General features: G+C 40.7%; 1 protein-coding gene across 1 annotated transcript; it reads right to left on the minus strand.

Annotated features, from left to right (window-relative positions):
- Positions 1-236: 236 nt before the first annotated feature.
- On the minus strand, positions 237-740 carry LOC138872751 (uncharacterized). The gene has a single exon (XM_070151169.1). The coding sequence runs from the start codon at positions 738-740 to the stop codon at positions 237-239; it is 504 nt and encodes a 167-aa protein (XP_070007270.1).
- Positions 741-25,588: the final 24,848 nt, after the last annotated feature.

The following is a 25,588-nucleotide window of genomic DNA, read 5'->3' on the forward strand; positions in this document are numbered from 1 at the left end:
AAAGATGTGGAGGCAATGGATTGAACTCCAAAATGGGAGGCTCTTCAATTGGAGGCTTTGTTGGAGGAGTGGTTCTATTCTCAAGATCTAAGGACAATTTGTGGGGCTCATAAGTGTACGACCCAATTTATTGCAAAGCATTCACACATTCCATATAACCCTCCATTTCTTGATCATCACAATTGAGCAATACGACCTCCAAAGTGTCATCAACATTCATCATGGTACTTGTTTCATCAATAATCACATCGGTCACCAAATTCACAAAAAAAAACTTCATTACTATTCGGTTGCCTAATAGATTTGCACAAATGAAAAACTACTTTTTCATCACACACTCGGAAAGTGAGCTCACCTACTTCCATATCAACAAGAGCCTTACCCGTAGCAAGGAAAGGTCGACCCAAAATAATTGGCACCTCATAGTCCATTTCACAATCAAGAATCACAAAGTCTGCCGAGAGGATGAATTTATCAACGCAAACCAACACATCACCAATAATACCCAATGGTCTCATCATTATACGATCCTCCATTTGCAACCTTATAGATGTGGGTCTTGGTTGCCCAATTCCCAAAGTTTTGAAAATAGAGTAGGGCATCAAGTTGATACTTGCCCCAAGATCACATAAAGCTTTAGCAAAATCGGCATTCCCAATGGCAGAAAGGATTATGAAAGCACCAGGATCTTCCAATTTGGGAGCCATTGAGTGTACAATTGCACTCACTTGATGAGTCATCTTTATAGTTTCACAATTCATCGATCTCTTCTTTATCACCAAGTATACATGAACTTTGCATAACCCGGAATTTGCTCTAAAGCCTCAACCAATAACACGCTGATAGATAGACTCTTCATCATATCAATGAACTTTTTAAATTGGTTCTCGCCATTTTGCTTGGCAAGCATTTGGGGGTATGCATGAGGAGGCCTTCGCATTGGTTCCTTAGCCTTTGGCACTACCGGTTCCAATATATCAGTAATGTGTTCCCTTGACGGGTTCACTTCCTCATGAGTCTCCTCCACGTTGTCATCAATATCAGTTCTCACCTCATCATTTGCTTGCACTTTATTTTTCAGGATCTCATCTTATTGTACCATTTTCTCATCATCCACAAGTTTCTTTTGACTTGAGGTAGTTGTATCCCTACCTTTTTCACTACATGTAGTAATGGCCATGGCATGTCCCATGTTGTTCCCACCCTTTGGTTTCACCACCGTATCACTTAGTAGTGCCCCCTTAAGACTAGTGTTCAAAGCTTGCGAGATTTGCCCCAATTGAACTTCCAAATTGCGAATTGAAGTGTTGTGAGAGTCTAGTTGAGCATCGGAGTCGGCATTATTCTCCATAATTTGTTTGAACATGTTCTCTATTCGGCCCATCTCATTGTTGAAAGAACTCGGACCTTGGGAAGGATAGGGAGGCGGGTTGCTCGGTTGTTGATACATCGGGGGCTTTGGAAACCCGACCCCTGATTGTTGTTGTTGTTCCACCCCCTTGGTTGTTGCCTCCCCAATATCCTTGATTATTTCCACTCTAATTGTCTTATTTATTTTGACCATTCAAATTTTCTTGATTGTTTTGATTGTCCCAATTCCCTTGGTTGTTGCCATCATTCTAATTACTTTGGTTGTTTGAATTCCAATTCCCTTGATTTCCTTGTGGTCACCATTGTTGTTGATTTGGGCCTTGATTTTTGTTTCTTTACCCTTGGAAGTTTTTCACATATTGTACTTCCTCCTCTTGTTCATTATATGACTCATCTTGATCAAATCCACTATCATCCTACACATAATTTTCGACACGATTTTGCACTTGAGGACCCTTTTGCCTTATCTTGTTTACCATCATACTAACTACCTCCATAGCATTGACTTGCTTGGGACCTTTCATTGTGGTGGTCAACTCGGCAATTTCTTGTCCATGATCATGTAATTCTTTATTCAAGTGAATCATATTTGGATCACCTTTAGGAACATTTTCTCTACTTTTCCATGCCGATGAAGTATCCTCTATTTCATCAAGAATCTCACAAGCTTCCGCATACGACATTGTCATGAAATTTCCACCGGCAAGTTAGTTGACCACGCTTTGATTGGTAGTATTGATCCCCTATAGAAAGTTTGTTGAATCATATCCTCCCTCATGTCATTGTTCGGGCACTCTTTCACCATAGTATCGCACCTCTCCCATATCTCACGCAAAGGCTCATTGGGTTCTTGTTTAAAAGTTAGAATCTCATCCCTAAGAGTTTCCATATGCCCGGGAGAAAAGAACTTGGAAATAAATTTCTCGGCCAATTCATCCGATGTATGGATAGAATGATTTGGCAACCTCTTTAACCAATCGAAGACCTTCCCCCATAGAGAGAAAGGAAATAGCATCAACCGTAAAGTATCCTTAGAGACATTTGTCTATTTACTCCCCCAGCAAGTGTCCACAAACCCTTTCAAGTGCCTGTACGCATTTTGATTCGGAGCCCCGGTGAAGAATCCCCATTGCTCTACCAATGTAAGCATAACCTTTTTGATTTGAAAGGTGTCTGCCCTAATACGGGGTGTGACTATGGCATTTGTGTATCCTTCATTTGGCAACACCCGGTGTGGAGCCGCTCTTTGTGGGGGAGGGGGTGGAACGGGAACATTGACTTAAGGCGGTCGGCCTCGTCTATTTGCTTGAGGTTCAAGAGGATCCTCTTTAACTTGATCATCTTCCCTGTCCACAACCCCTATAGGCATGTTTCCAAGAGGATCATTGTTGTTGAGAGTTGTTGTCCACCTACAATTGTTTCACAAAAAGATTAGTAGCTCGTAATGAAAAGAAGATAACTCACACACAAAACCAAATATATAGCTAAATCCGTTTTTATTTCCTCGACAACGGCGCCAAAAATTGATCTCGTCCAAGTCACACCCTCTATTCAAGGTAGTGAAATGGTTGATACAATAGTAATACCCAACAGATTCGGGTCGAATTCCATAGGGAGCTATGATATTGGGATTTATGGTATATATTTGGACTAAGCACGTGAGGTATCTTAACTGCACTTCCACAAATATGATTGTGTTTACTTCTAAAATTATGCTAAAGATTGCAATTCTAGAATTATGAAACTAGGAAATATTGTTTTGGTTGATTTTCAAATATTGTAAAAAGACCTACGGCTATGACTTTCACCTAGGTGTTTGCCTAACAGGTTGTGAACTTTAAGGCTTGTTTCGTAGGTCGGGGTGTATTATAGCTATCAACTTTCAATTACCTACTTAATACCTCTTGGTAAGAGAGTGATTTTGTCCAATTTGGCTTTCTCAAGTTGAAATGGGTATTGAACATAGCAGTTGATAAATTGCTCAAGTTGGATTTTACTATCTCTAGATTCAACCCTTTAATTGGGACTATCAATCTCTTGATTTTACCCAAATTTTTGTTAGCCAAGTTTTCCTAGACTAACTCTCTTTCTCAAGTAGAGACCAAGTCAAATAGGCATGAACTAATGTTTACAACCATTAACTCTACAATAAAAAGCAAGAACAAGGTTAAAAAATCAACAACCAACCATAAACAAGCTATAAATTAAACACCCATTAGGTTTACACACTAGGGTTGGATCACAATCCTAGTTAGAGATTTAGTTGTTCATGCTTGGAATAGAAGAAACACAAGAAGAAATGATAATTAAACTCATATTCAAAGATTAGAAGACAAAAATGTAATGTTTAATCACTAAAGTAAGCTAAAGTTGCCTAAAGCAGTAAAGAAAAACGGCTACAAATGTTCAGATATTCAAAACATGACCTAATTTCGTGAAAGAAGTCTATTTATACAAAGCTGGATTTTTCAGACAAAAATGCCCTTTTAGAGGTTGTGTGGCCGCACAATTCCATGTGCGGTCCGTACTTCATCTTCAGTCTTCGCAGGAACTTGGTTTGCGGCCACATAATTCCGGGATGCAGCCATCTAGAGTGTTCTGTGGTCCGTACATTTCCTAGTGCGATCGCACAGGCTCTTTATGCGGACCGCACAAATCTGAGTTGCGACCGTATAGCTGACTTTTGCGGCCGCACAATAATTATGAGGTCCGCATATCCTTGAGTCTTGAACTGAGACTTCTCTGAACTTGAACTCTAGTATAGCTTCTGCGGCCGCACAATAATTGTGCGGTCCGCACATTGCTCTTTGGCTTTTTGGATTTCCTTTGCATTCTGCGGCTGTAGAAGGAATTCTGTTGTCTTCCCTTAGCCTTTTGCCTACTTTTTGTCCTTGGGTTCACATTACTCATTTTTTTAGTTGGATTTTCTTTGTGGCTCATTTTCCAATACTCCTGTATTTAAACACATTTTGTCAGTTTTTGGGAATAAAATTAAGCACTTTTTGACTAAGGCGCTAATAACTAGTCAAAATCCCCACTTATCACTAACAGACTTGTGAGGTTTGACATTTCAGAGCCCAGCCAAGTTCTTGCATGTGTAATTGCCCAGTCTTCACTATTGAAACAGATCAAGGCTCGACAGTTTGATGATTCGCATTTAATGGTTCTCAGAGATACGGTACTACAAGGTGGTGCCAAGGAGGTTTCTGTCGGCGAGGATGGTGTTCTACGACTCTAGGGTCTTTTATGTGTTCTAATGTCGATGGATTGAGGGAGAGGATTCTAGAGGAGGCACACAGTTCTCGGTATTCCATTCATCCAGGTGCTACGAAGATGTGTCGCGACCTGAAACAACATTATTGGTGGCGGTGGATGAAGAAAGACATAGTTGAGTATGTAGCTAGGTTCCTAAATTGCCAGCAGGTTAAGTATGAGCACCAGAGACTAGGTGGCCTACTCCAGCAGATGACTATACCAGAGTGAAAATAGGAGAGCATTACTATTGGGGATTGCCGCAGACCTTGCGGACGTTTGATGCAGTTTGGGTCATTGTGGACAGGTTGATCATGTCAACACACTTCATTCTAGTTGTGACTACATATACTTCAAAGAGGTTGGCCTAGATTTATAATTAGGAGATAGTCTGATTGCATGGTGTGCCTGTTTCTGTCATATCAGATAGAGGCCTTTATTTCACTTTGCTTTTCTGGAGAGCCGTACAGAGTGAGTTGGGGACCCGTGTAGAGCTCAGCTCTGTATTTCATCCATAGAACAGTCGGAGCGGAAAGTTCAGATCTTGGAGGACATGCTCAAAGCATGTGTGATTGACTTTGGAGGGCAGTGGGATCGATTCTTACCTTTGGCCGAGTTTTTTTACAACAATAGTTATCAGTCTAGCATCGAGATGGCGCCATTTGAGGCTTTATATGGTCGGCTATGTCGTTCTCCCATCTGGTGGTTTGAGCCTGGCGAGGCTAAGTTACATGGTACTAATTTGGTGAAGGATGCCTTAGAAATGGTTAAGTTGATTCAGGAGCGACTTAGCATAGTGCAGTCCAGATAGAATAGTTACGCAGATCAGAAGGTGCATGATTTATCATTTATGGGCGAGTAGGTTCTATTGAAAGTCTCGCCGATGAAGGGAATCATGAGATTCGGGAAGAAGGGAAAGTTGAGCCCAAGGTTTATAGGCTCATTTGAGGTGTTGAGACGAGTTGGGGAGGTTGCTTATGAGCTTGCTTTACCTCCCAGCCTATTGGGAGTTCATCCAGTTATCCACGTGTCTATGCTTCGGAGGTATCATGTCGACTTGTCACATGTGTTAGACTTCATCACGATTCAGTTAGATGAGAGCCCGGGTCATGAGGAGAAGCCAGTTGCCATTGTTGCTATACAGGATCTCTAGTAAAGGTTCAGTGGAGGGGCCAACCAATCAAGAAGGCAACCTAGGATTCCCAGGAGGAGATGCGGAGTAGATATCCACACTTATTCAGCACTCCAGGTATGAATCTAAACCCATTCGAGGACGAACGTTTGTTTAAGAGTTGGAAAATGTAACGATCCGATCGATTGTTTTTCTTTATCGAACCCCATTGCCCTAAATAATACTTCTTGTATGTTATTTTACTATTTTATGACTTGCAGGGATGGTTAGTTCGGTATTTGGAAGGGTACGGGTTGAAATCAGAACACTTGGTTCCTTAAGGTTGGCTAAAAAGGTCAAGTTTGACTTTGGTCAACATTTTGAGCAAACGACCTCGGAATAAGGATGTGACAATTCTAACAGGTTCGTATGATGATTTCAGACTTGAGCGTATGTTTGGATTGGGTTTTGGATGACCCGGGAGCATTTTGACGCCTAATAGTAAATGTTGGTTCTTTGAAGGTTTTAGAAGTTCTTTAAATTTGGTTTGGAGTGGGTTTTGGTGATATCAAGGTCCGATTGGGATTTCGAGACCAGAAATATTTCTGTAATGTCATTTAAGACTTGCATGCAAAATTTGGTATCATTCCAAGTAGTTTAAGTATGTTTCGGCGCATTGTTTGTAAATTGAAAATTTGAAGTTCATAAGTTTGATTCAATTAGTTTTGGGGTGAGATTCTTAGTTTTAATGTTATTTCGGGCGTTCTAAGAGTTCGAGAGAGTCCGTTTTATGATTTCAAACTTGCTGGTACGTTCTGGAGGGTCCCGGGGGCCCTGAGTGTCAATCGGACGAGGCTCAGACCAAGTTAGAAAGTTGGAGCAACTGCTGAAGCTCATAGTTGTTGTCATAATCGCACCTGTGCTTGGCCAGCCGCAGGTGCGAGCCACTACCCGGCAAAAGTGGACCAGCCAGGGGAGGCCAGTGATCGCAGAGGAGGACAAAAAACCGCAACTGTGATGGCCTAGGTACGAAGCCAGCCATCGCAGATGCGGCTCAACCCGCAGAAGCGACACTCATGCCACTGAAGCGGGGCCGCAGGATCAGTCTATGCACCGCAGGTGTGAGAATCGCTGGAGACAGATCCCAACTTTAATGCGGGATTTGGAACTTTTGAGCTCATGTTTTCAATTGTTTGGGCGATATTTGGAGCTACCACGAAATAGATATGGAATGTAGTGAAAATCATATATTTGTGTTCATGAGGTTATGGGTAACAACTTTTTTCAAATATTTCCAAAATCCGGGAACTTGGGCCCGGGGTGAATTTTGGGAGTTTTGCAAATAGTCTTGGGAAATCACTTTGATAGTTAGGATATAAACTTTTAAGCATGTATTAATTATTTTAAATAATATTTGACTAGTTGTGAGTCGTTTGGCACCAAATTGAGGGTTTGGGCATAATCTTGGACAGGAAAGTAGGCCTTGACATGAGGTAAGTCTCTTTTCTAACCTTGTAAGAGGGAATTAACCCCATATGTGAATTTAATAAATATGTGTACCTATTTGTGGGGCTACGTACGTACGAGGTGACGAGAGTTTGTACGTGACTACTAATTATGCTATCGTCCAGGTATTCTAGGACATATATCATGTTATATCTACAATGTTTGCCCCAACTTGATAATTTAATTACTTATATCATATTGAAAGTTGATAAAAGAATTGTAAAAGGTTAAATTTCATATACTTGAAGTTGTAAATGAGATACTTGACTATTATTTAAAATTTGTGCTTCTTTGAAGTATTTTCTATTTGTGGAGTGGGAAGAATGCCTCGATAGCAGATAGATGCATATATGGTTTATGTCATTCGTCCCTTGGTAGTGCACAATTTAAATATTATTTTTGATCGGGCAATACGACCTCGGCATAACATGCGCATGACAAATTTTTGGAACTATTCATATTTTTATTGATATTGCTTAAATGCCTTGAGATACAAACTGTTAAATGACGAAGATAACTTGAGAATTTATATTTTGTGAAAGGAGTATTTACTATTCTCTATTATTGAGTTTTCAGTATTATTCGTGTAATCGAGGCTTCGTACACAAATTTTGACATATCATTGTTAGCCCATAGTAGGTCGACCCCTCGTCACTACTTCTTCGAAGTTAGACTGGATACTTATTGGGTACATGTTGTTTATGTACTCACGCTACACTTCTGTACTTAAATGTGCAGAATCTGAGGCAGGTACATCTGGTTATCACTCTGGCACGCACGCTTGACTCCCGGTACGAGACTATACGGTTAGCTGCCCTTCTAAGTCGTTCTGCAGCAGCCAAAGTCTTCCTTTCGTTGTATTTTTTTCTATCTATTTCATTTCAGACAGTAGACTAGTATTCTTTTGTATGTTCTACTAGAATGCACATACACTTGTGACACCGGGTCTTGGTACATACTAGTAGACTTATGATTTTGGGTTGTATTTCTACGATTATGATTGCATTTAGCTTCTTTCATTTTGATTATTTTAAATCTGTTATTCATCAAATCTTTTTAAAATTAAGGAATGTTATTTACTTGAAAAACTTATAAAAATGGGAAATCACTAGATTGTTCACTGTTGGCTTGCCTAGCAACGATGCTGGGCGCCATCACGACCTAAACTAGAATTGGGTCGTGACATTTATTTTGGATCAAAATAAAAAAGTAAATTAGCCACTTATTGTGGACCGGATGGAGTATGAACAAAAACTACTCTTGCAAAAGCATTGATTACTCTTACTATTTTTGGGCAGATTTTCCACACGTTATTCGAGATAAGTGTGGCCTTAGACAAACTTTGTTCTAGCCCCATCCCTCGAAAAAAAAAGGTAACACCTAAGAAAAGAAATAGCAAGATGATAGTTTTTGTTGTTCCTGCGAAGCAAAGATCATTTGCTTGGCGAATAAAGTGGGTCACCCTTTTCTTGGATTCGGTCAAATACTTTTTCTCACTGGTCGAGCTTTCTACAAAAAAAACGATGCAAGAACGTATTCTTCTATCTAAACTTCTTCCCTATGCATTAGCTCCTCCCATCGTAGATGGTTCAGCCACACTCGATGTGATTTTTCTACCTTTTTACTTTAATCTAAAATAAGTGTCCTTTTTATATAACTGAGAAGGAATTAACTTCTTTTTTTCAAAATTTTTCCTTATTTTCATATCTCAATGTGCCAAGTTAATAATATGTAAATTTTAATTAAGGATAATTTAGTTAAAATACCTTTTTTGCTCTAAGTCGAAAAGTCACTTATTATAGACCGGAAGGAGTAATATATAGTACTCCCTCCTGTTCATAATAAGTGACTTTTTTGCCTTTTCATTTTGATCTAAAATAAGTGATCTTTTACATAATCAAAAGGAATTAACTTTGTTTTTCCAAACTTTTCTCTTGTCTACAAATCTCAATATGTCAAGTTAACAATATGCTAATTTTAATTTAGGATAATTTAGTCAAAATACTTTTTTTTCTAGGAGTTACTCCCTCTGTCCATAATAAGTGACCTTTTGGAATTTTTATTTTGGTCCAAAATAGTTGTCCTTTTATGTAATCAAGAAGGAATTAATTTTTTTCCAAAATTTACCCTTATCTATGTCACGCCCCAAACTTGAAGAGGCGTGGTCGGCACCCGGTGTCGTACTAGGCCCAAGCTTACCACTTTGTAACTAAGAACTTGTGACGACCCAAAGGGTCATCACCTATTTTTTTTTATTGCATTTTGTGCTTCCAAGGCCTTGAAAACCTCATTTAGAGTCACCTCGATTTGCGTGCGCAATTCGGGCGCATAGCCAGAAAGCTTAAATATGAAATTCTGTGAAAAATGATGAAATTTGAGTTTAATATGAATAAATTTGACTTCGATCAATATTTTGGGTAAACGGACCCGGACCCATGATTTGACGGTCCTAGAGGGTCCGTAGGAAAATATGGGACTTGGGCGTATGTCTGGAATCAAATTCTGAGGTCCCAAGTGCGAGAAATAAATTTTTTAAGTAAAATTGTTTTCTGAAAATATTTAAGGAATTTTGAAATAAAATCTGATTAGAAAGCGATGGTATCGGGCTCGTATATTGGTTCCGGCGCCCGGCACAGGTCTTATATATGGTTTAAGTCATTTATGTAAAATTTTGTTGAAAATGGAGTCCGTTTGACGTGATTCGAACCTAAATTTCTAAAGTTGATGTTTTATGAAGTTTGAGAAAAATCCTTTGATTTTGAGGTTTGATTCGTTGTTTTTGAGGTTATTTTGGCGATTTGATCACACAGATAAGTTCGTATGAAGTTATTGAGTTAGTACGTGTGTTTGGTTAGGAGATCCGAGGACTCGGGTGTGATTCGGATGTGTTTCGGAGGGTTTTGGACTTAGAAAATGTTGTAGGTTTCTCAGCTGCTGGGTTTCTGGTACTTCCTTATTCGCATTCGCGGGAGTGCCCACGCGAACGCGATGGGTTAATTGTTGCTGAAGGAATTTCCTTCTACGCGAACGCGTAGCTCAGGTCGCAAATTGGAGGCTTTGGGGGGGATAACCTTTCGCGAACGTGGTCCTGGCCACGCGAACGCGAAGGCCAAATGGGCCTGGGCAGGGGGTGGGGTAGTTGTTTTACGCGAACATAATCCCTTGGACGCGAACGCGAGAGCTCGAGGAGATTACTCTCCGCGAACGCGAGCCCGTGTACACGAACGCAAAGGCTCACCCAGCCTGACCATCGCGAACGTGAAGGGTCAGTCGCAAACGCGAAGGGCATTTTCACCCAGTGATTTTAATAAAAAGGCCAAAAAACGGAACACTTTCGGGATTTTATAAAAATTTCACAAACCTCTTCTTCTCCAAAGCTCTTAGGCGATTTTTGAAGCTTCTCTTCACCATAATCTCTTGGATAAGTAATCTTTAACTTGTTTTCTTCATTTTTCATCAACAGCCACTAGAATTTTAGGCCTAAAACATGTAATTAAGGGTAGAAATTAGGGATTTGGATAGAGTTAGGGCTTTTTGATTATTTGTGATTTAGACCTCGTTTTGGGATTGGATTTGAAAACAAATTATATATTCGGACTCGTGGGCGAATGGGTTATCGGGTTTTGGTCTGAACCTTGTGTTTTGACCAAGCGGGCCTGGGTCGATTTTTGGGATTTTGGGAAGAATGATTGAAAAGTTATAATTGAACATTGGAATTAGATTATTTAGCACTTATTGATGATATTGAGTCAATTATGTATAGATTCGATTGGGTTGGAGCCGAATTTGAGAGGAAAAGCGGTGTTCGAGGCTTGAGTTGGTCGTGAAAGTTCGAGGTAAGTGTTCAGTCTAACCTCAGCTTGAGGGATTAGGAGTTGAGTCCTATTTGCTACTTGCTTCTTGTTTAGTGCGACGTATAGGCATGGTGACGAGTATCTATATGTTGCTGTCGAGCATGACCGCGAGTCTTAAATTTGAACGTTGTTGTGCTCTTAGATGGCACTTCGAATGCTTTAATTAATGATCTCATATATTGAGTAAAGATTGATTTTATCCTCGTAAATCTTAGTTATGATTGAGTATTGTCATTCGAGCTGAGTACAAAATGATTTAGGATTTGGTTATAGCTGAATCTCCCTTGCTGGGATGACTGTTTCGATATTGTTGTTCCCTTGCCGGGAAGTTATTATATTATTTTTGTTCCCTTGCCGGGATTTCTTGTAATTTTGTGATGACTTGTAAATGGGAGCGGGTGGTACTCCTACCACAAGATATAATAAAATGGGAGCGGGTGATACGCCTACTACAAGATATGATAAAATGGGAGCAGGTGGTACGCCTACCACAAGATCGATGAAATGGGAGCGAGTGGTACGCCTACCACGAGATATAATAAAATGGGAGCGGATGGTAAGCCTACCACAATATATAATGAAATGGGAACGGGTGGTACGCCTACAACAAGATATGAGAAATGGGATCGGGTTGCACGCCTGCAACAAGATGAAACTGAAAGTGAAAGTTGCCTTATTTCTTTTTATCCGTGTTAGAAGTTTAATTGTAGTTTATTTATTATTCTTTGATATTCTGTTTTATCTGTTACCCCCTAAGCATGTTCCCCTTCCCCAGCTTTGATTGCTTATTACCTGTTTACTTTTTCCGCCATATATTATATAACTGTACAAGTTTATCTGGAGTGTGGTCCTAGCCTCATCACTACCTCGCCGGGGTTAGGCCAGACACTTACCAGCACATGGGGTCGGTTGTGTTGCTGCTACACTCTGCACTTATGTGCAGATACCAGATAGCATTTGAGTAGCAACATTAGCTCGGGAGCCAGCCTTCAGTCCACCTAGACACCGAGGTAGCCTTGCAGGCATCTGCAGGCCCGGCGTCTACTCTATCCTATTTTATATTCTATTATCTCATGTATTCGAGACAGACAGTGTTATCTTTCTTTCAAACTGATGTATGTAGTATTCTTAGTAGTTTGTGGATGATGTGACACCAGGTTCTGGGTAGAGACATGTATTGGTTTCTAGATATTTGGGTTTCATATTTATTTAAGACTTTTGCTAAATTTTATTTTCCGCTGTCATTTAAGTGCTTAATCATTGATAATTTAACTGGCAAAACATGTATAAAAACGAATGAGTTAGTGGTTTCTAAGTTCATGGCTTGCCTAACTTCTACGAGTATGCGCCATTACCACTTCCGAGGGTGGAAATTCTGGGTCGTGACAAGTTGGTATCAGAGCTCTAGGCTATATAGGTCTCACAATTCACGGACAAGCTCAGTAGAGTCTGAGGGATCGGTGCGGAGACGTCTGTATTTATCCCCCAAAGGCTACAGAGTTAGGAAAATTTCACATTGGTTTTTTCCTGTTGTGCGGTTTTGTTTCTTAATACTGATTGCCTTCCTACTTTGTTCTTTCGTAGATGGCAAGAACACGCGCTTCTCATCTACCGCTCAGCAGCCGGAGCCCCCAGCAGCAGCTCCTACGAGGGGCAGAGGGCGAGGCCGAGGCCGTGCTAGACGCCGAGGTAGGGGTAGAGCTCAGCCCCAAGCAGCAGCACCAGTGGCGGAGCCTCAGGTTGATTTTGACGAGTAGGTTTTGGTCCCAGCGGTTTCGGTGGGAACAGATCAGGTCCCAGAAGGGTTTATTGCTACCCCAATTTTTTAGGATGCTCTGGTCCGATTAGTGGGCCTCGTGGAGAGTGTCACCCGAGCGGGTTTTCTTCCTATAGCACCAGCCGTCTCTCAGGTTGGAGGAGGGGCTCAGACTCCTGCTACTCTTACTTCGGAGCAGGTGGATCCTCAGATTCAGACTCTAATGGTTCAGCCAGTTGGGGCAGTCCAACCGGGTGTAGTAGCTCAAACCGGTGATGGAGCACCCATGTCTGCCGACGCTTTGTGGAGGCTGGATAGGTTCAGCACTTCGCTATTACTTTCAGCGGTGCTTCTTCTGAGGATCCCCAGGATTTTCTATACAGTTGCCACGAGGTTCTCATGAACATGGGTATTGTTGAGACCAATGGGGTCGATTTTGCTACATTTTTGCTTGTCTGGATCCGCCAAGACTTGGTGGAGGGATTATTGCTTAGCTAGACCAGCCGGTTCGCCAGCCTTGACTTGGGAGCAGTTTTCAGTGTTGTTTCTAGAGAAGTTTCTCCCCATTACTCAGAGAGAGGCCTATCGGAGGTAGTTTAAGCGCCTCTAGCAGGGTTCTATGACTGTTACCCAGTATGAGACCAAGTTCATTGACCTAGCTCATCATGCTCTTGTCATACTTCCTACCGAGAGAGAGAGAGAGGGTGAGGAGGTTTATTGATGTTCTAATTCAGTCGATTCGTCTTCAGATGGCTAGGGAGACTGGGAGTGAGATCACCTTTCAGGAGGCGACCAATGTGGCCCGCAGAGTTGAGATGGTTCTGTCATAAGGAGGTGGTCATGAGTTGGATAAGAGGCCCCGTCATTCAGGAAGATTCAGTGGTACCTCATCTAGAGGTAGAGATTCATATGGTAGAGGCCATCCTCCTAGGCCCTTTCAGTCAGCTCTTCAGGTTTCTCACGGTGCTTCAAGTAGTCGTGGTCCTCCGATGCAGTATTCTGATCAGCAGTTCTTCAGTGCACCACCAGCACCTATTAGTGCACCACCGCTTCAGAGTTTCCAGGGTCGTCAGCCCCAGCAGCCGAGGGCTTGTTTTACTTGTGGCAACACGAGGCACATTACTAGGTATTGCCCTCGAGCTTCGAGCAGTTCTTCGCATCAGGGTTCTCGTGATATGGTTCAGGCCCCAGGTGTTCCACAGGCCACCCAGCCAGCTAGGGGTGGGGTAGAGGTGCTAGAGGTGTAGGTAGAGGTCCTAGAGGTGGAGCTCAGGCCGCCAGAGGTGGAGGCCAGCCAGCAGCAGGCCATCCCAAAGAGTTGTTCAGGGTGATGGGGCCTAGCCCCGATGTTATGCCCTTCCATCCAGGCCCGAGGCTGAGGCTTCAGATGTAGTCATTACGGGTATTATTATGGTTTGTGATAGAGATGCTTCGGTGCTATTTGATCCAGGGTCTACGTACTCGTATGTGTCGTCTTATTTTGCACCGTATCTGATTATACCTAGTGATTCATTGAGTGATCCTGTTTATATGTCTACATCGGTGGGTGGTTCTATTGTGGTTTATCGAGTCCATCGTTCTTGTATTGTGGTGATCGGGGGTCTTGAGACTCGCGTAGATTTGTTGCTTTTAGACATGGTTGATTTCGATGTTATATTGGGGATGGACTGGTTATCACCTTAGCACGCTATCTTGGATTGCCACGCTAAGACTGTGACCATAGCTTTACTGGGTATGCCTCGTTTAGAGTGGAGAGGGACTCCTGGTCATTCTACCCGCAGTGTTATCTCATATGTAAAGGCTCGGCGTATGGTCGAGAAGGGGTGTTTGGCCTATTTGGTGTATGTTCGCAATTCTAGTGCTGAGGTTCCCTCTATTGATTTTGTGCCTGCTGTTCACGAGTTTACTGAGGTATTCCTTTCAGACCTACCAGGGATGCCACCCAACAGGGATATTGACTTCTGCATTGATTTGGCTCTGGGCACTCAGCCTATTTCTATCCCGCCGTATCGCATGGCCCCGGCAGAGTTGAAAGAGTTGAAGGAGCAGTGGCAAGGTATTTTCAAATATAGACTTGAGATCTTGCTACCATCAGTTGAGGATTAGGGCCTCCGATGTCCCTAAGACAGCTTTCCGCACTCGGTACGGGCATTATGAGTTCTTGGTTATGTCATTCGGGTTGACAAATGCCCCAGCAGCCTTTATGGATTTGATGAACCGAGTATTCAGGCCTTATTTGGACTCGTTCGTGATCGTCTTCATTGATGATATTTTGATATATTCCCGTAGCCAGGAGGAGCATGAGTAGCATCTCAAAGTGATTCTTCAGACTCTGAAGGATAGTCAGTTATATGCTAAGTTCTCAAAGCGTGAGTTCTGGTTGAGTTCAGTTGCATTCTCGGGTCATGTTGTGTCAGCAGAGGATATTCAGGTTGATCCAAAGAAGATTGAGGCAGTCAAGAACTGCCCTAGACCAGCATCAGCTACAGAGATTCGGAGTTTCTTGGGATTGGCAGGCTACTATCGTCGGTTTGTGGAGGGGTTTTCATCTATTGCAGCCCCGATAACCAGGTTAACCCATAAGGGTGCCCAATTTAGATGGTCAGACGAGTGTGAGGCGAACTTTCAGAAGCTCAAGACAGCTCTGACTACGGCACCGGTGTTGGTTTTGCCCACAGGTTCAGGGCCTTATATAGTTTATTGTGATGCATCTCATATTGGGCTTGGTGCAGTGTTGATGCAGGATGGCAAGGTCATTGCCTATGCTTCGAGGCAGTTGAAGATTCATGGGAAGAACTATCTGGTTCATGATTTAGAGTTGGCAGTCATTGTTCACGCATTGAAGATTTGGAGGCACTATATCTATGACGTGGCGTGTGAGGTGTTCACGGATCATAAGAGTCTTCAGTATTTGTTCAAGCAAAAGTAGTTGAATTTGAGGCAGAGGAGGTGGTTGGAGTTGTTGAAAGATTATGACATCACTATTTTATATCACCCGGGAAAGGCCAATGTGGTGGTCGATGCCTTGAGTAGGAAGTCAGCCAGTATGGGAAGTCTTGCTTATAATTTGGTCGGTGAGAGACCGCTTGCCTTGGATGTTCAGGCTTTGGCCAATCCATTTGTGAGGTTGGATAATTCTGAGCCTAGTCGTGTATTAGCTTGCACGGTCGCTCGTTCTTCTTTATTGGAGCGTATCCGTGATCGGCAGTATGATGATCCTCATTTGTGTGTCCTTAGAGACACGGTGGAGCGTGGAGGTGCCAAGCAGGTTACCTTAGGTGATGATGGAGTTTGAGATTGCAGGGTCGAGTTTGTATGCCTAATGTGGATGGGCTTCGAGAGTTGATTTTAGAGGAGGCCCATAGCTCCAGGTACTCTATTCATTCGGGAGCCGCGAAGATGTATCAGTATTTGCGGCAGCATTATTGGTGGCATAGAATGAAGAAGGATATTGTTGCATTTGTGGCTCGGTGTTTGAATTTCCAGCAGGTTAAGTATGAGCATCAGAGGCCTGGTGGATTGTTTTAGAGGATTGACCTTCCTAAGTGGAAGTGGGAGCGGATCACTATGGATTTCGTTGTTGGGCTCCCGCAGACTCGGAGGAAGTTCGACACAGTATGGGTCATTGTTGATAGACTGACCAAGTCAGCGCATTTCATTCATGTGGCAGTCTCCTATTCATCCGAGAGGTTAGCTGAGATTTATATCCGGGAGATTGTTCGTCTTCATGGTGTGCCTATGTCTATCATTTCGGACCGAGGTACGCAGTTTACCTCACTTTTCTAGAGAGCAGTTCAGCGAGAGTTGGGCACTCAGGTGGAGTTGAGTACAGTATTTCATCCCCAAACGGACGGCCAGTCCGAGCGGACTATTCAAATTTTGGAGGATATGCTCCGAGCTTGTGTCATTGATTTTGGAGGCTCGTGGGATCAGTTCTTGCCTTTAGCAGAGTTTGCCTACAACAATAGCTATCAGTTGAGCATCCAGATGGCTCCTTATCAGGCTTTGTATGGTAGGCGATGTCGATATCCGGTTGGATGGTTTGAGCCGGAGGAGGCTCGGTTTTTGGGTATGGATCTGGTTCAAGAGGCCTTGGACAAGGTCAGGATCATTTAGGATAGGCTTCGTACAGCTCAGTCTAGGCAAAAGAGTTTTGCAGACTGCAAGGTTCGAGATGTGGCTTTCATGGTTGGTGAGCGAGTATTGCTCCGAGTGTCGCCTATGAAGGGCGTTATGAGATTTGGGAAGAAGGGCAAGCTTAGCCCTAGGTTCATTGGGCCATTTAAGATTCTTGATCGAGTGGGAGAGGTAGCTTATAGACTTGCATTGCCGCAGAGCTTATAAGCTGTGCATCCAATGTTTCATGTGTCCATGCTTTGGAAGTATCACGGCGATCCATCCCACGTGTTAGATTTCAGCACTGTCCAGTTGGACAAGGACTTAGCTTATGAGGAGGAGCCGGTGGCTATTCTAGACCGGCAAGTTCGTCAGTTGAGGTCGAAGAGTGTTCCTTCTGTTCGTGTTCAGTGGAGAGGTCAGTCTCCTGAGGCATCGACCTGGGAGTCTGAGTCTGATATCGGAGTCGTTATCCTCATCTTTTCCCCGACTCAGGTACTTCTTTCTTCTATCCGTTCAAGAACGAACGGTTGTTTTAGAGGTGGAGAATGTGACGATCCAAAGGGTAATCACCTATTTTTTTATTGCATTCTGTGCTTCTGAGGCCTTGAAAACCTTATTTAGAGTTGCCTCGATTTGCGTGCATTGACCGGGCGCGTAGACAGAAAGCTTAAATATGAAATTCTGTGAAAAATGATGAATTTGAATTTAAAATGAATAAATTTGACTTCGGTCAATATTTTGGGTAAACGGACCCGGACCCGTGATTTGACGGTCTTGGAGGTCCGTAGGAAAATATGGGACTTGGGCATATGCCCGGAATCGAATTTCGAGATCCCAAGCCCGAGAAATGAATTTTTAAGTAAAAGTGTTTTCTAAAAATATTTAAGGAATTTTGAAATGAAATCAGATTAGAAAGTGATGGCATTGGGCCCGTATTTTGGTTCCGGCGCCCGGTACAGATCTTATATATGGTTTAAGTCATTTCTGTAAAATTCAGTTGAAAACGGAGTCCATTTGATGTGATTGGGACCTAAATTGATAAAGTTGATGTTTTATGAAATTTGAGAAAAATCCTTTGATTTTGAGGTTTGATTAATTGTTTTTTAGGCTATTTTGGCAATTCGATCACACGGATAAGTTCGTATGAAGTTGTTGACTTAGTACGTGTGTTTGGTTAGGAGCCCCGAGGGCTCGGGTGTGATTCGGATGTGTTTCGGAGTGTTTCGGACTTAGAAAATGTTGCAGGTTTCTCAGATGTTGGGCTTCTAGTACTTCCTTCTTCGCGTTCGCGGGAGTACCCCCGCGAACGTGATCGGTTAATTGTTGCTAAAGGAATTTCCTTCTACGCGAACGTGTAGCTCAGGTCGCGAACGCGAGGCTTTGGGGGGGGATAACCCTTCGCGAACGCGTTCCTGGCCACGCGAACGCGAAGGCCAAATGGGCCTGGGCAGGGGGTGGGGTAGTTGTCTTACACGAACGCAAACCCTTGGATGCGAACGCGAGGGCTCGAGGAGATTACTCTCCGCAAACGCGAACCCCTGTACGCGAACGCGAAGGCTCACCCAGCCTGACTATCGCGAACCTGAAGGATCAGTCGCGAACGCGAAGGGCATTTTCGCCCAGTGATTTTAATAAAAAGGCCAAAAAACAGAACACTTTCGGGATTTTATAAAAATTTCACAAACCTCTTCTTCTCCAAAGCTCTTAGGCGATTTTTGAAGCTTCTCTTCACCATAATCTCTTGGGTAAGTAATCTTTAACTTGTTTTCTTCATTTTTCATCAACACCCACTAGATATTTAGGCCTAAAACATGTAATTATGGGTAGAAATTAGGGATTTGGATAGAGTTAGGGCTTTTTGATTATTTGTGATTTAGACCTCGTTTTGAGGTCGGATTTGAAAACAAATTATTTATTCGGGCTCGTGGGCGAGTGGGTGATCGGGTTTTGGTCCGAACCTTGTGTTTTGACCAAGCGGGCTCGGTGTCGATTTTTGGGATTTTGGGAAGAATAATTGGAAAGTTATAATTGGAATTGGATTGTTTAGCACTTATTGATGATATTGAGTCAATTATGTATAGATTCGATTGGGTTGGAGCCAAATTTGAGAGGAAAAGCGGTGTTCGAGGCTTGAGTTGGCCGTGAAAGTTCGAGGTAAGTGTTCAGTCTAACATCAGCTTGAGGTATTAGGAGTTGAGTCCTATTTCCTACTTGCTTCTTGTTGAGTGCGACGTATAGGCATCGTGACGAGTATCTATACATTGTTGTCGAGCATGACCGTGAGTCTTAAATTTAAACGTTGTTGTGCTCTTAGATGGCACTTCGGATGCTTTAATTAATGATCTCCTATATTGAGTAAAGATTGATTTTATCCTCGTAGATCTTAGTTATGATTGAGTATTGTCATTAATTAAACTGAGTACAAAATGAGTTAGGATTTGGTTATTGCTGATTCTCCCTTGTCGTGATGACTGTTTCGATATTGTTGTTCCCTTGCCGGGAAGTTATTATATTATTTTCGATATTGTTGTTCCCTTGCCGGGAAGTTATTATATTATTTTTGTTCCCTTGCCGGGATTTCTTGTAATTTTGTGATGACTTGTAAATGGGAGCGGGTGGTTTGCCTACCATTAGATATAATGAAATGGGAGCGGGTGGTACGCCTACCACAAGATATGATGAAATGGGAGTGGGTGGTACGCCTATCACAAGATCGATGAAATGGGAGCGGGTGGTACGCCTACCACGAGATATAATGAAATGGGAGCGGGTGGTACGCCTACCACGAGATATAATGAAATGGGAGCGGGGATACGCCTACCACGAGATATAATGAAATGGGAGCGAGTGGTATGCCTACCACAAGATATGAGAAATGGGATCGGGTTGCACGCCTTCAACAAGATGAAACTGAAAGTGAAAGTTGCCTTATTTCTTTTTATCTGTGTTAGAAGTTAAATTGTAGTTTCCTTATTATTCTTTGATATTCTGTTTTATTTGCTACCCCCGAAGCATGTTCCCCTTCCCCAGCTTTGATTGTTTATTACCTGTTTACTTTTTCCGCCATATATTATATAACTGCACAAGTTTATCTGGAGTGTGGTCCTAGCCTCATCACTACCTCGCCGGGGTTAGGCCAGACACTTACCAGCACATGGGGTCGGTTGTGTTGCTGCTATACTCTGCACTTATGTGCAGATACCAGATAGCATTTGAGTAGAAACATTAGCTCGGGAGCCAGCCTTCAGTCCACCTAGACACCGAGGTAGCCTTGCAGGCATCTGCAGGCCCGGCGTCTACTCTATCCTATTTTATATTCTATTATCTCATGTATTCGAGACAGACAGTGTTATCTTTCTTTCAAACTGATGTATGTAGTATTCTTAGTAGTTTGTGGATGATGTGACACCAGGTTCTGGGTAGAGACATGTATTGGTTTCTAGATATTTGGGTTTCATATTTATTTAAGACTTTTGCTAAATTTTATTTTCCGTTGTTATTTAAGTGCTTAATCATTGATAATTTAACTGGTAAAACATGTATAAAAACGAATGAGTTAGTGGTTTCTAAGTTCATGGCTTGCCTAATTTCTACGAGTATGCGCCATTACGACTCCCGAGGGTGGGAATTCCGGGTCGTGACAAAACTCTAGAGAGGTAAACCTCAACTTAGGCCGATGAGGCCATATTCTGAATCATCTGAAAATAAGCTCTCTCTTAAATATGTGGTAAACATACCCAAAAGCTGATATGTATAACTGTGCAGGCTGATGAAGCTGCCATGAACATCTACTGATATAAAAAATATATAGGACTCGTCTACAAGCCTCTAGAGATAACTGAACTATAACATGGTCGGGACAGGGCCTCGACCTACCATCAAATCTATATATATAAAATGGACTCCAAGATCTAGACCTAGTAACTACGAGGAAGTGGAGCTTACGAACCAAGTTGATGAGGGTCTGTCTAACTATCAATGAGGACCTGCAGGCATGATTGCAGCGTCCCCGACAAAAGGGACGTCAGTACGAAATAATGTACCGAGTATGTAAGGCAACAGAATAACTGAAAGCTGAAACTGAATTGATATAATAACTGAAAGTAATTGGGAGTCAAAGATAATCTGAAGAAATGCTTAACTATTGGTATTGACTCAAATCTCTCAATATAGTAAGTAAAATAGTTGCTCGACCTTATAAGGCTCGGTATGTGTATCTACTCTACCGTAGTAGGCTCGCTCATAAGCGCTCGACCATACTAGGTTCTGTATCTCGGCCATTCTAGGCTCACTTATAGGTGATCGACCATATTAGGCTCGGTATATAACTCACCATCTGATCAGAGGTTGCCCAATAGGGGCATGCCCATCGATTATAGCTCGATTGTAGTGAAAATACTGTAATACTGTATCTATATAGACTTTCTGCTCTTTGGGATGATAGAAGACAAAACTAAACTGAATACAAAGTCCTGATAAAGGAGAGTGCAGTAACTTATGAGACTAGGAAAATGTACATAAGTTTAGGAATATGAACTTCTGTTTATGTCTCGTTATCAAACACATGTCGTTACTGGATCATGCCAAAATGAAAGAAAGGTTTAGCCTTTACATACCTTAACTCTGTTGAGTCCTTAATGCCTTCCAAACAATTCTTCAAACAACTCAATTTAATCTACCACAGCATAAGGAGATTCAAAATCAGTGCTGAGTAAAGGCTAAGTGCGCAACTTAAACTAGTAGCTTGTTTACGTAAGTTTTGGCAGCATCTCCCCTATAACAAGGCCCTCCTCCAATACCATATGCCAACAACAGCAAGAACACAATAATAACAATATGTATGCATCATGTTCCAACCTTATCTCCATCACAATATACCACAAAATGGCCCACACACCCTAATCACTTCATACATAAAACGACAACCAAAGTAGTGTCCAACAACATAAAAAATGTAACGACGAACGACCAGCCAACCACCCTGCCATTATATGGTGTTTCTCCACACTCTTTATCCTCCCAAATTTCATAAAAATAGTAGCAAAATAGACAACCCAACAATACATAATTAAGCCTTTTATCCTATAAACCAGCCTTCAATTCAACTAAAAAATAAGTTAACAACCAGCTAATTGTGATGCAACAACAAACAGCATACCATTCATTTGAAACTCGCTAGGTCTAGTCTTTACGGTCGAGTTACAACTCGTACAAGCATAAATAATGGAAGGAGAAGTATAAACTTACCTTGGACTGAGTATAACCACGAAACCTAGTCTTTCTCCATCAAAAATCTATACCCCAATGCAGCTACATGAAGGAGAAAGAGAAACTAGCAAGCTGTTTGGGGTTTTCAGCACTAGAATCATATCGTAACATCCGAAATAACCTAGGGTTTGTGCGGGATTTTTGGGGAAGAGTTGCAGGGGTTAACTCTAGTCATAATGGTCTGAAATATGAGTGAAATAAATGAGTTAGTTATCCCTTAAAAGTCCCCTCTTGGCCGAGTTAATTGAGGCCTCTCCTTTTGGCAAGTAGGTGATGCACCTACTTGTCACCTACCAGTCTGCGCAGTCTCGCAAAAATATGAATATCTCTCTACTCCAACTTCTTATCGATAAACAGTTTAATGGCTAGAAACTAGACTCATAGATCTTCAATTTGATAGGTAGATCATCCCCTAATTTCATGTATATTTGGAGAAAAGCTCAGTTGTATTTGACTTAAGTTTCAACACATTTATGAATGGAACTTGTGATGACCTTTTCTAACTTTTGTTCCACAACTCGCTTGACTTCAAAACATAACACATGACTATCATGCGACTAAAATAATCTCATTATAATGTTAAGTACCCTAGTCTCACCGCAAAAGTATATGTTTTAACATTTCAACTTGTCAACTTTCGACGAAACTTATTTTCTTCAATTCGTTTAGCATCGATCACTACAACAAATATGATATTTCGCAACGAAATTATTAGCCACGACATAAAATTCGTCACTAATTGTTTACTTTTCATGACAAAAATTATAATTCGTCTTTAAATACATAAATCACATACTTTTAGTGACGAAACATAAAATTTCATAGCAAAGTATTGTCCACTAAAGTTTCCCACCAAAAAATAATTTGCCGTCATTTATTGAGTAATATTAGCCACAAAATTGAAGTTATCGGTGACAAATAAGTTTGTCACTAATGATGTACCTAATTAGCAACGAACCATTGTTTGTCATAAAATTAGTTAAATTTTGGATACGACAAATTTTTGTCATAAAAAATATGTGGTTACAATAGCGACAAATTACAATTTGTAGTTAAATATTGTAAATTTCAGCCATAAAATTTTATATTTAATTGTGACCTTACTTTTTGTCACTGATAGTGCAAACAATTAGTGACAATTATTTTATTGTCTCTATTTAACCTAAAATTTAGTCACAACGAATTTTTTCATATAATATATAATTTTTAATTTTTTGCGACTTAATTTTATAGTTGAATCGTGTCATTATTGGCTACAAAAATAATTTGTAGTTAAAAGATAGAAAACCATATTTCATTTTAACTATGAATTTGAAGTTTTGTCCAGCCTGTCAAAGAACTTTCTCAACTCTGCCATGTGATCTGCGGCCCTCTTAGATTTGATGATGATGTCATCAACCTACACCCTTATTTCCTTGTGTATCATATCATGGAAGATAGTTGTCATGGCTCTCATGTAAGTAGCCCCAGCATTCTTTAGACTAAATGCATCATCTTGTAGCAGTACACCCCCCCATGGTGTAATGAAAGCTGTTATTCTCCGCATCTTCTTCATCCAACCAAATCTGGTGATAACCCGCAAAGCAATCTACAAAGGATTGGAGTTCATGTTTGGCGCAATTATCCATCAGGATGTGTATATTTGGCAGTGGAAAGCCGTCCTTGGGACTTGCTCTGTTTAAGTCTCGATAGTCAACACATACTCTGACTTTCCCATCTTTCTTCGGAGCTGGTACAATGTTGGCTAGCCAAGTTGGGTGCTCAACTACCTTGAGGACTTTGGATTTGATCTGCTTAGTGACTTCCTCCTTGATTTTTTGGCTCATGTCTGGTTTGAATTTTCTGAGTTTCTGCTTCACTGGCAGACACATTGGATTGGTAGGCAATTGCAATATACATAAGACTAATTGAACTAGTGAGTGAAACAATCATTTTTGAAAAATTATTGAGCGATGAATCCCCAATTTTATTTATATTAGAAATTGTATGAATGTGTTTTTTCTACTTTGAGCACATGAATTCAATTTTTTATTGGAAAAACTTTTAGTTTTATTTAATTTCATATTGAAGCGAACCATTTTATTTGGTTTTTATATTAAATTTATACCGTAAAATTAAATCTACATTTCAAAATTAGTGTACCTCTTTAATTTAATTTCGTCTTACTTAAACTTTAATAATAGAAGATGATTATCGTTTGTTGAGATAAAAGCGGATAAAAATTAACTTTTTTTTTTAGAAAAAGTGGTATATATGTTTCCATCATTATTTATACCAATTTGAAATTTATGGCATATTAGAAAAAATTATAATTCCAATTAATATCTTTCTTTTTTATATTTACATTAGAGATTGATAGGTTCAACCTTTTGAATTTTATTATTGAATTCATTACGCTTTTAAAATCATAGGTTCATTTTTTTAAATAGTAATATTTTACGATTTGCATACATCTATACTCCGTGCTGAAAAAGATGGAATCAGTCAAAATTCATCGACTATATGCTACATCCTTCAATGTTACTAATTTTAATATACATATGTAATTTAGTTATTTAAAGCTTTATGGTGATTAAATTTGAATATGAATTCAGACTTGTAAAATTTGAAAGAACAAACCAAAGGAAGAAATAAATAGAAATAAAAAAGTACCTAATTAAAACGCAAGAAGGGACACCCGACATTTTAGACACTTACGAGATCAAGCTCAAGAAAGAACGAAAAATAAATCAAGATTCAAGGAGTACGAGTCTAAAGTATCTGTTCGTTGAATTTAAAATTATTGTCCATGGCTAGATTCAAGATCAAGCTTAAAAACTCTCAAATTTATTTTTGTTTTTTTTAAAAGAAGAATCAGTAGAACTATAGAGATCGTAATATTTAAAATATTTGGAATAAAATGCGACACTTCTTACAATATTTTCTAGCCTTGATTATTTTCTTGGCGTGAATTTAATGTATTCTCTTGAAAATTGAAATTATTAATATACAAAAATACAAATTTAATATAATCTTAATATTTAATGGGAAGTCTAAAGGAGAGAAGTTTTATGTATGAAAATTCTACCCGAAAATATTGGAGGGAATATAAAAAAATGTTAAACTTTCAATTATTTCACCTTCCCTCCAATATTTTCGTGTAAAATTCTTCTCTCATCCATTCCCTCCCTATAAACCACGAATAACCTCCCACTAAGATTAACTTGAAGTATCCAATTCAACTACAACTACGTAGACTCCTAAAGAAAAGAGAAGTTCCTGCATATGTTTAGTGTTTTTTCTCCTTTTTCTACCAATTGTTTTCTATTACCCAACTAAAACAGCTCATCTCCCTCGTATGATATTGACCTC

This window comes from Nicotiana sylvestris, chromosome 7 (genome assembly GCF_000393655.2).
Source record: "Nicotiana sylvestris chromosome 7, ASM39365v2, whole genome shotgun sequence".
NCBI lineage: Eukaryota > Viridiplantae > Streptophyta > Magnoliopsida > Solanales > Solanaceae > Nicotiana > Nicotiana sylvestris.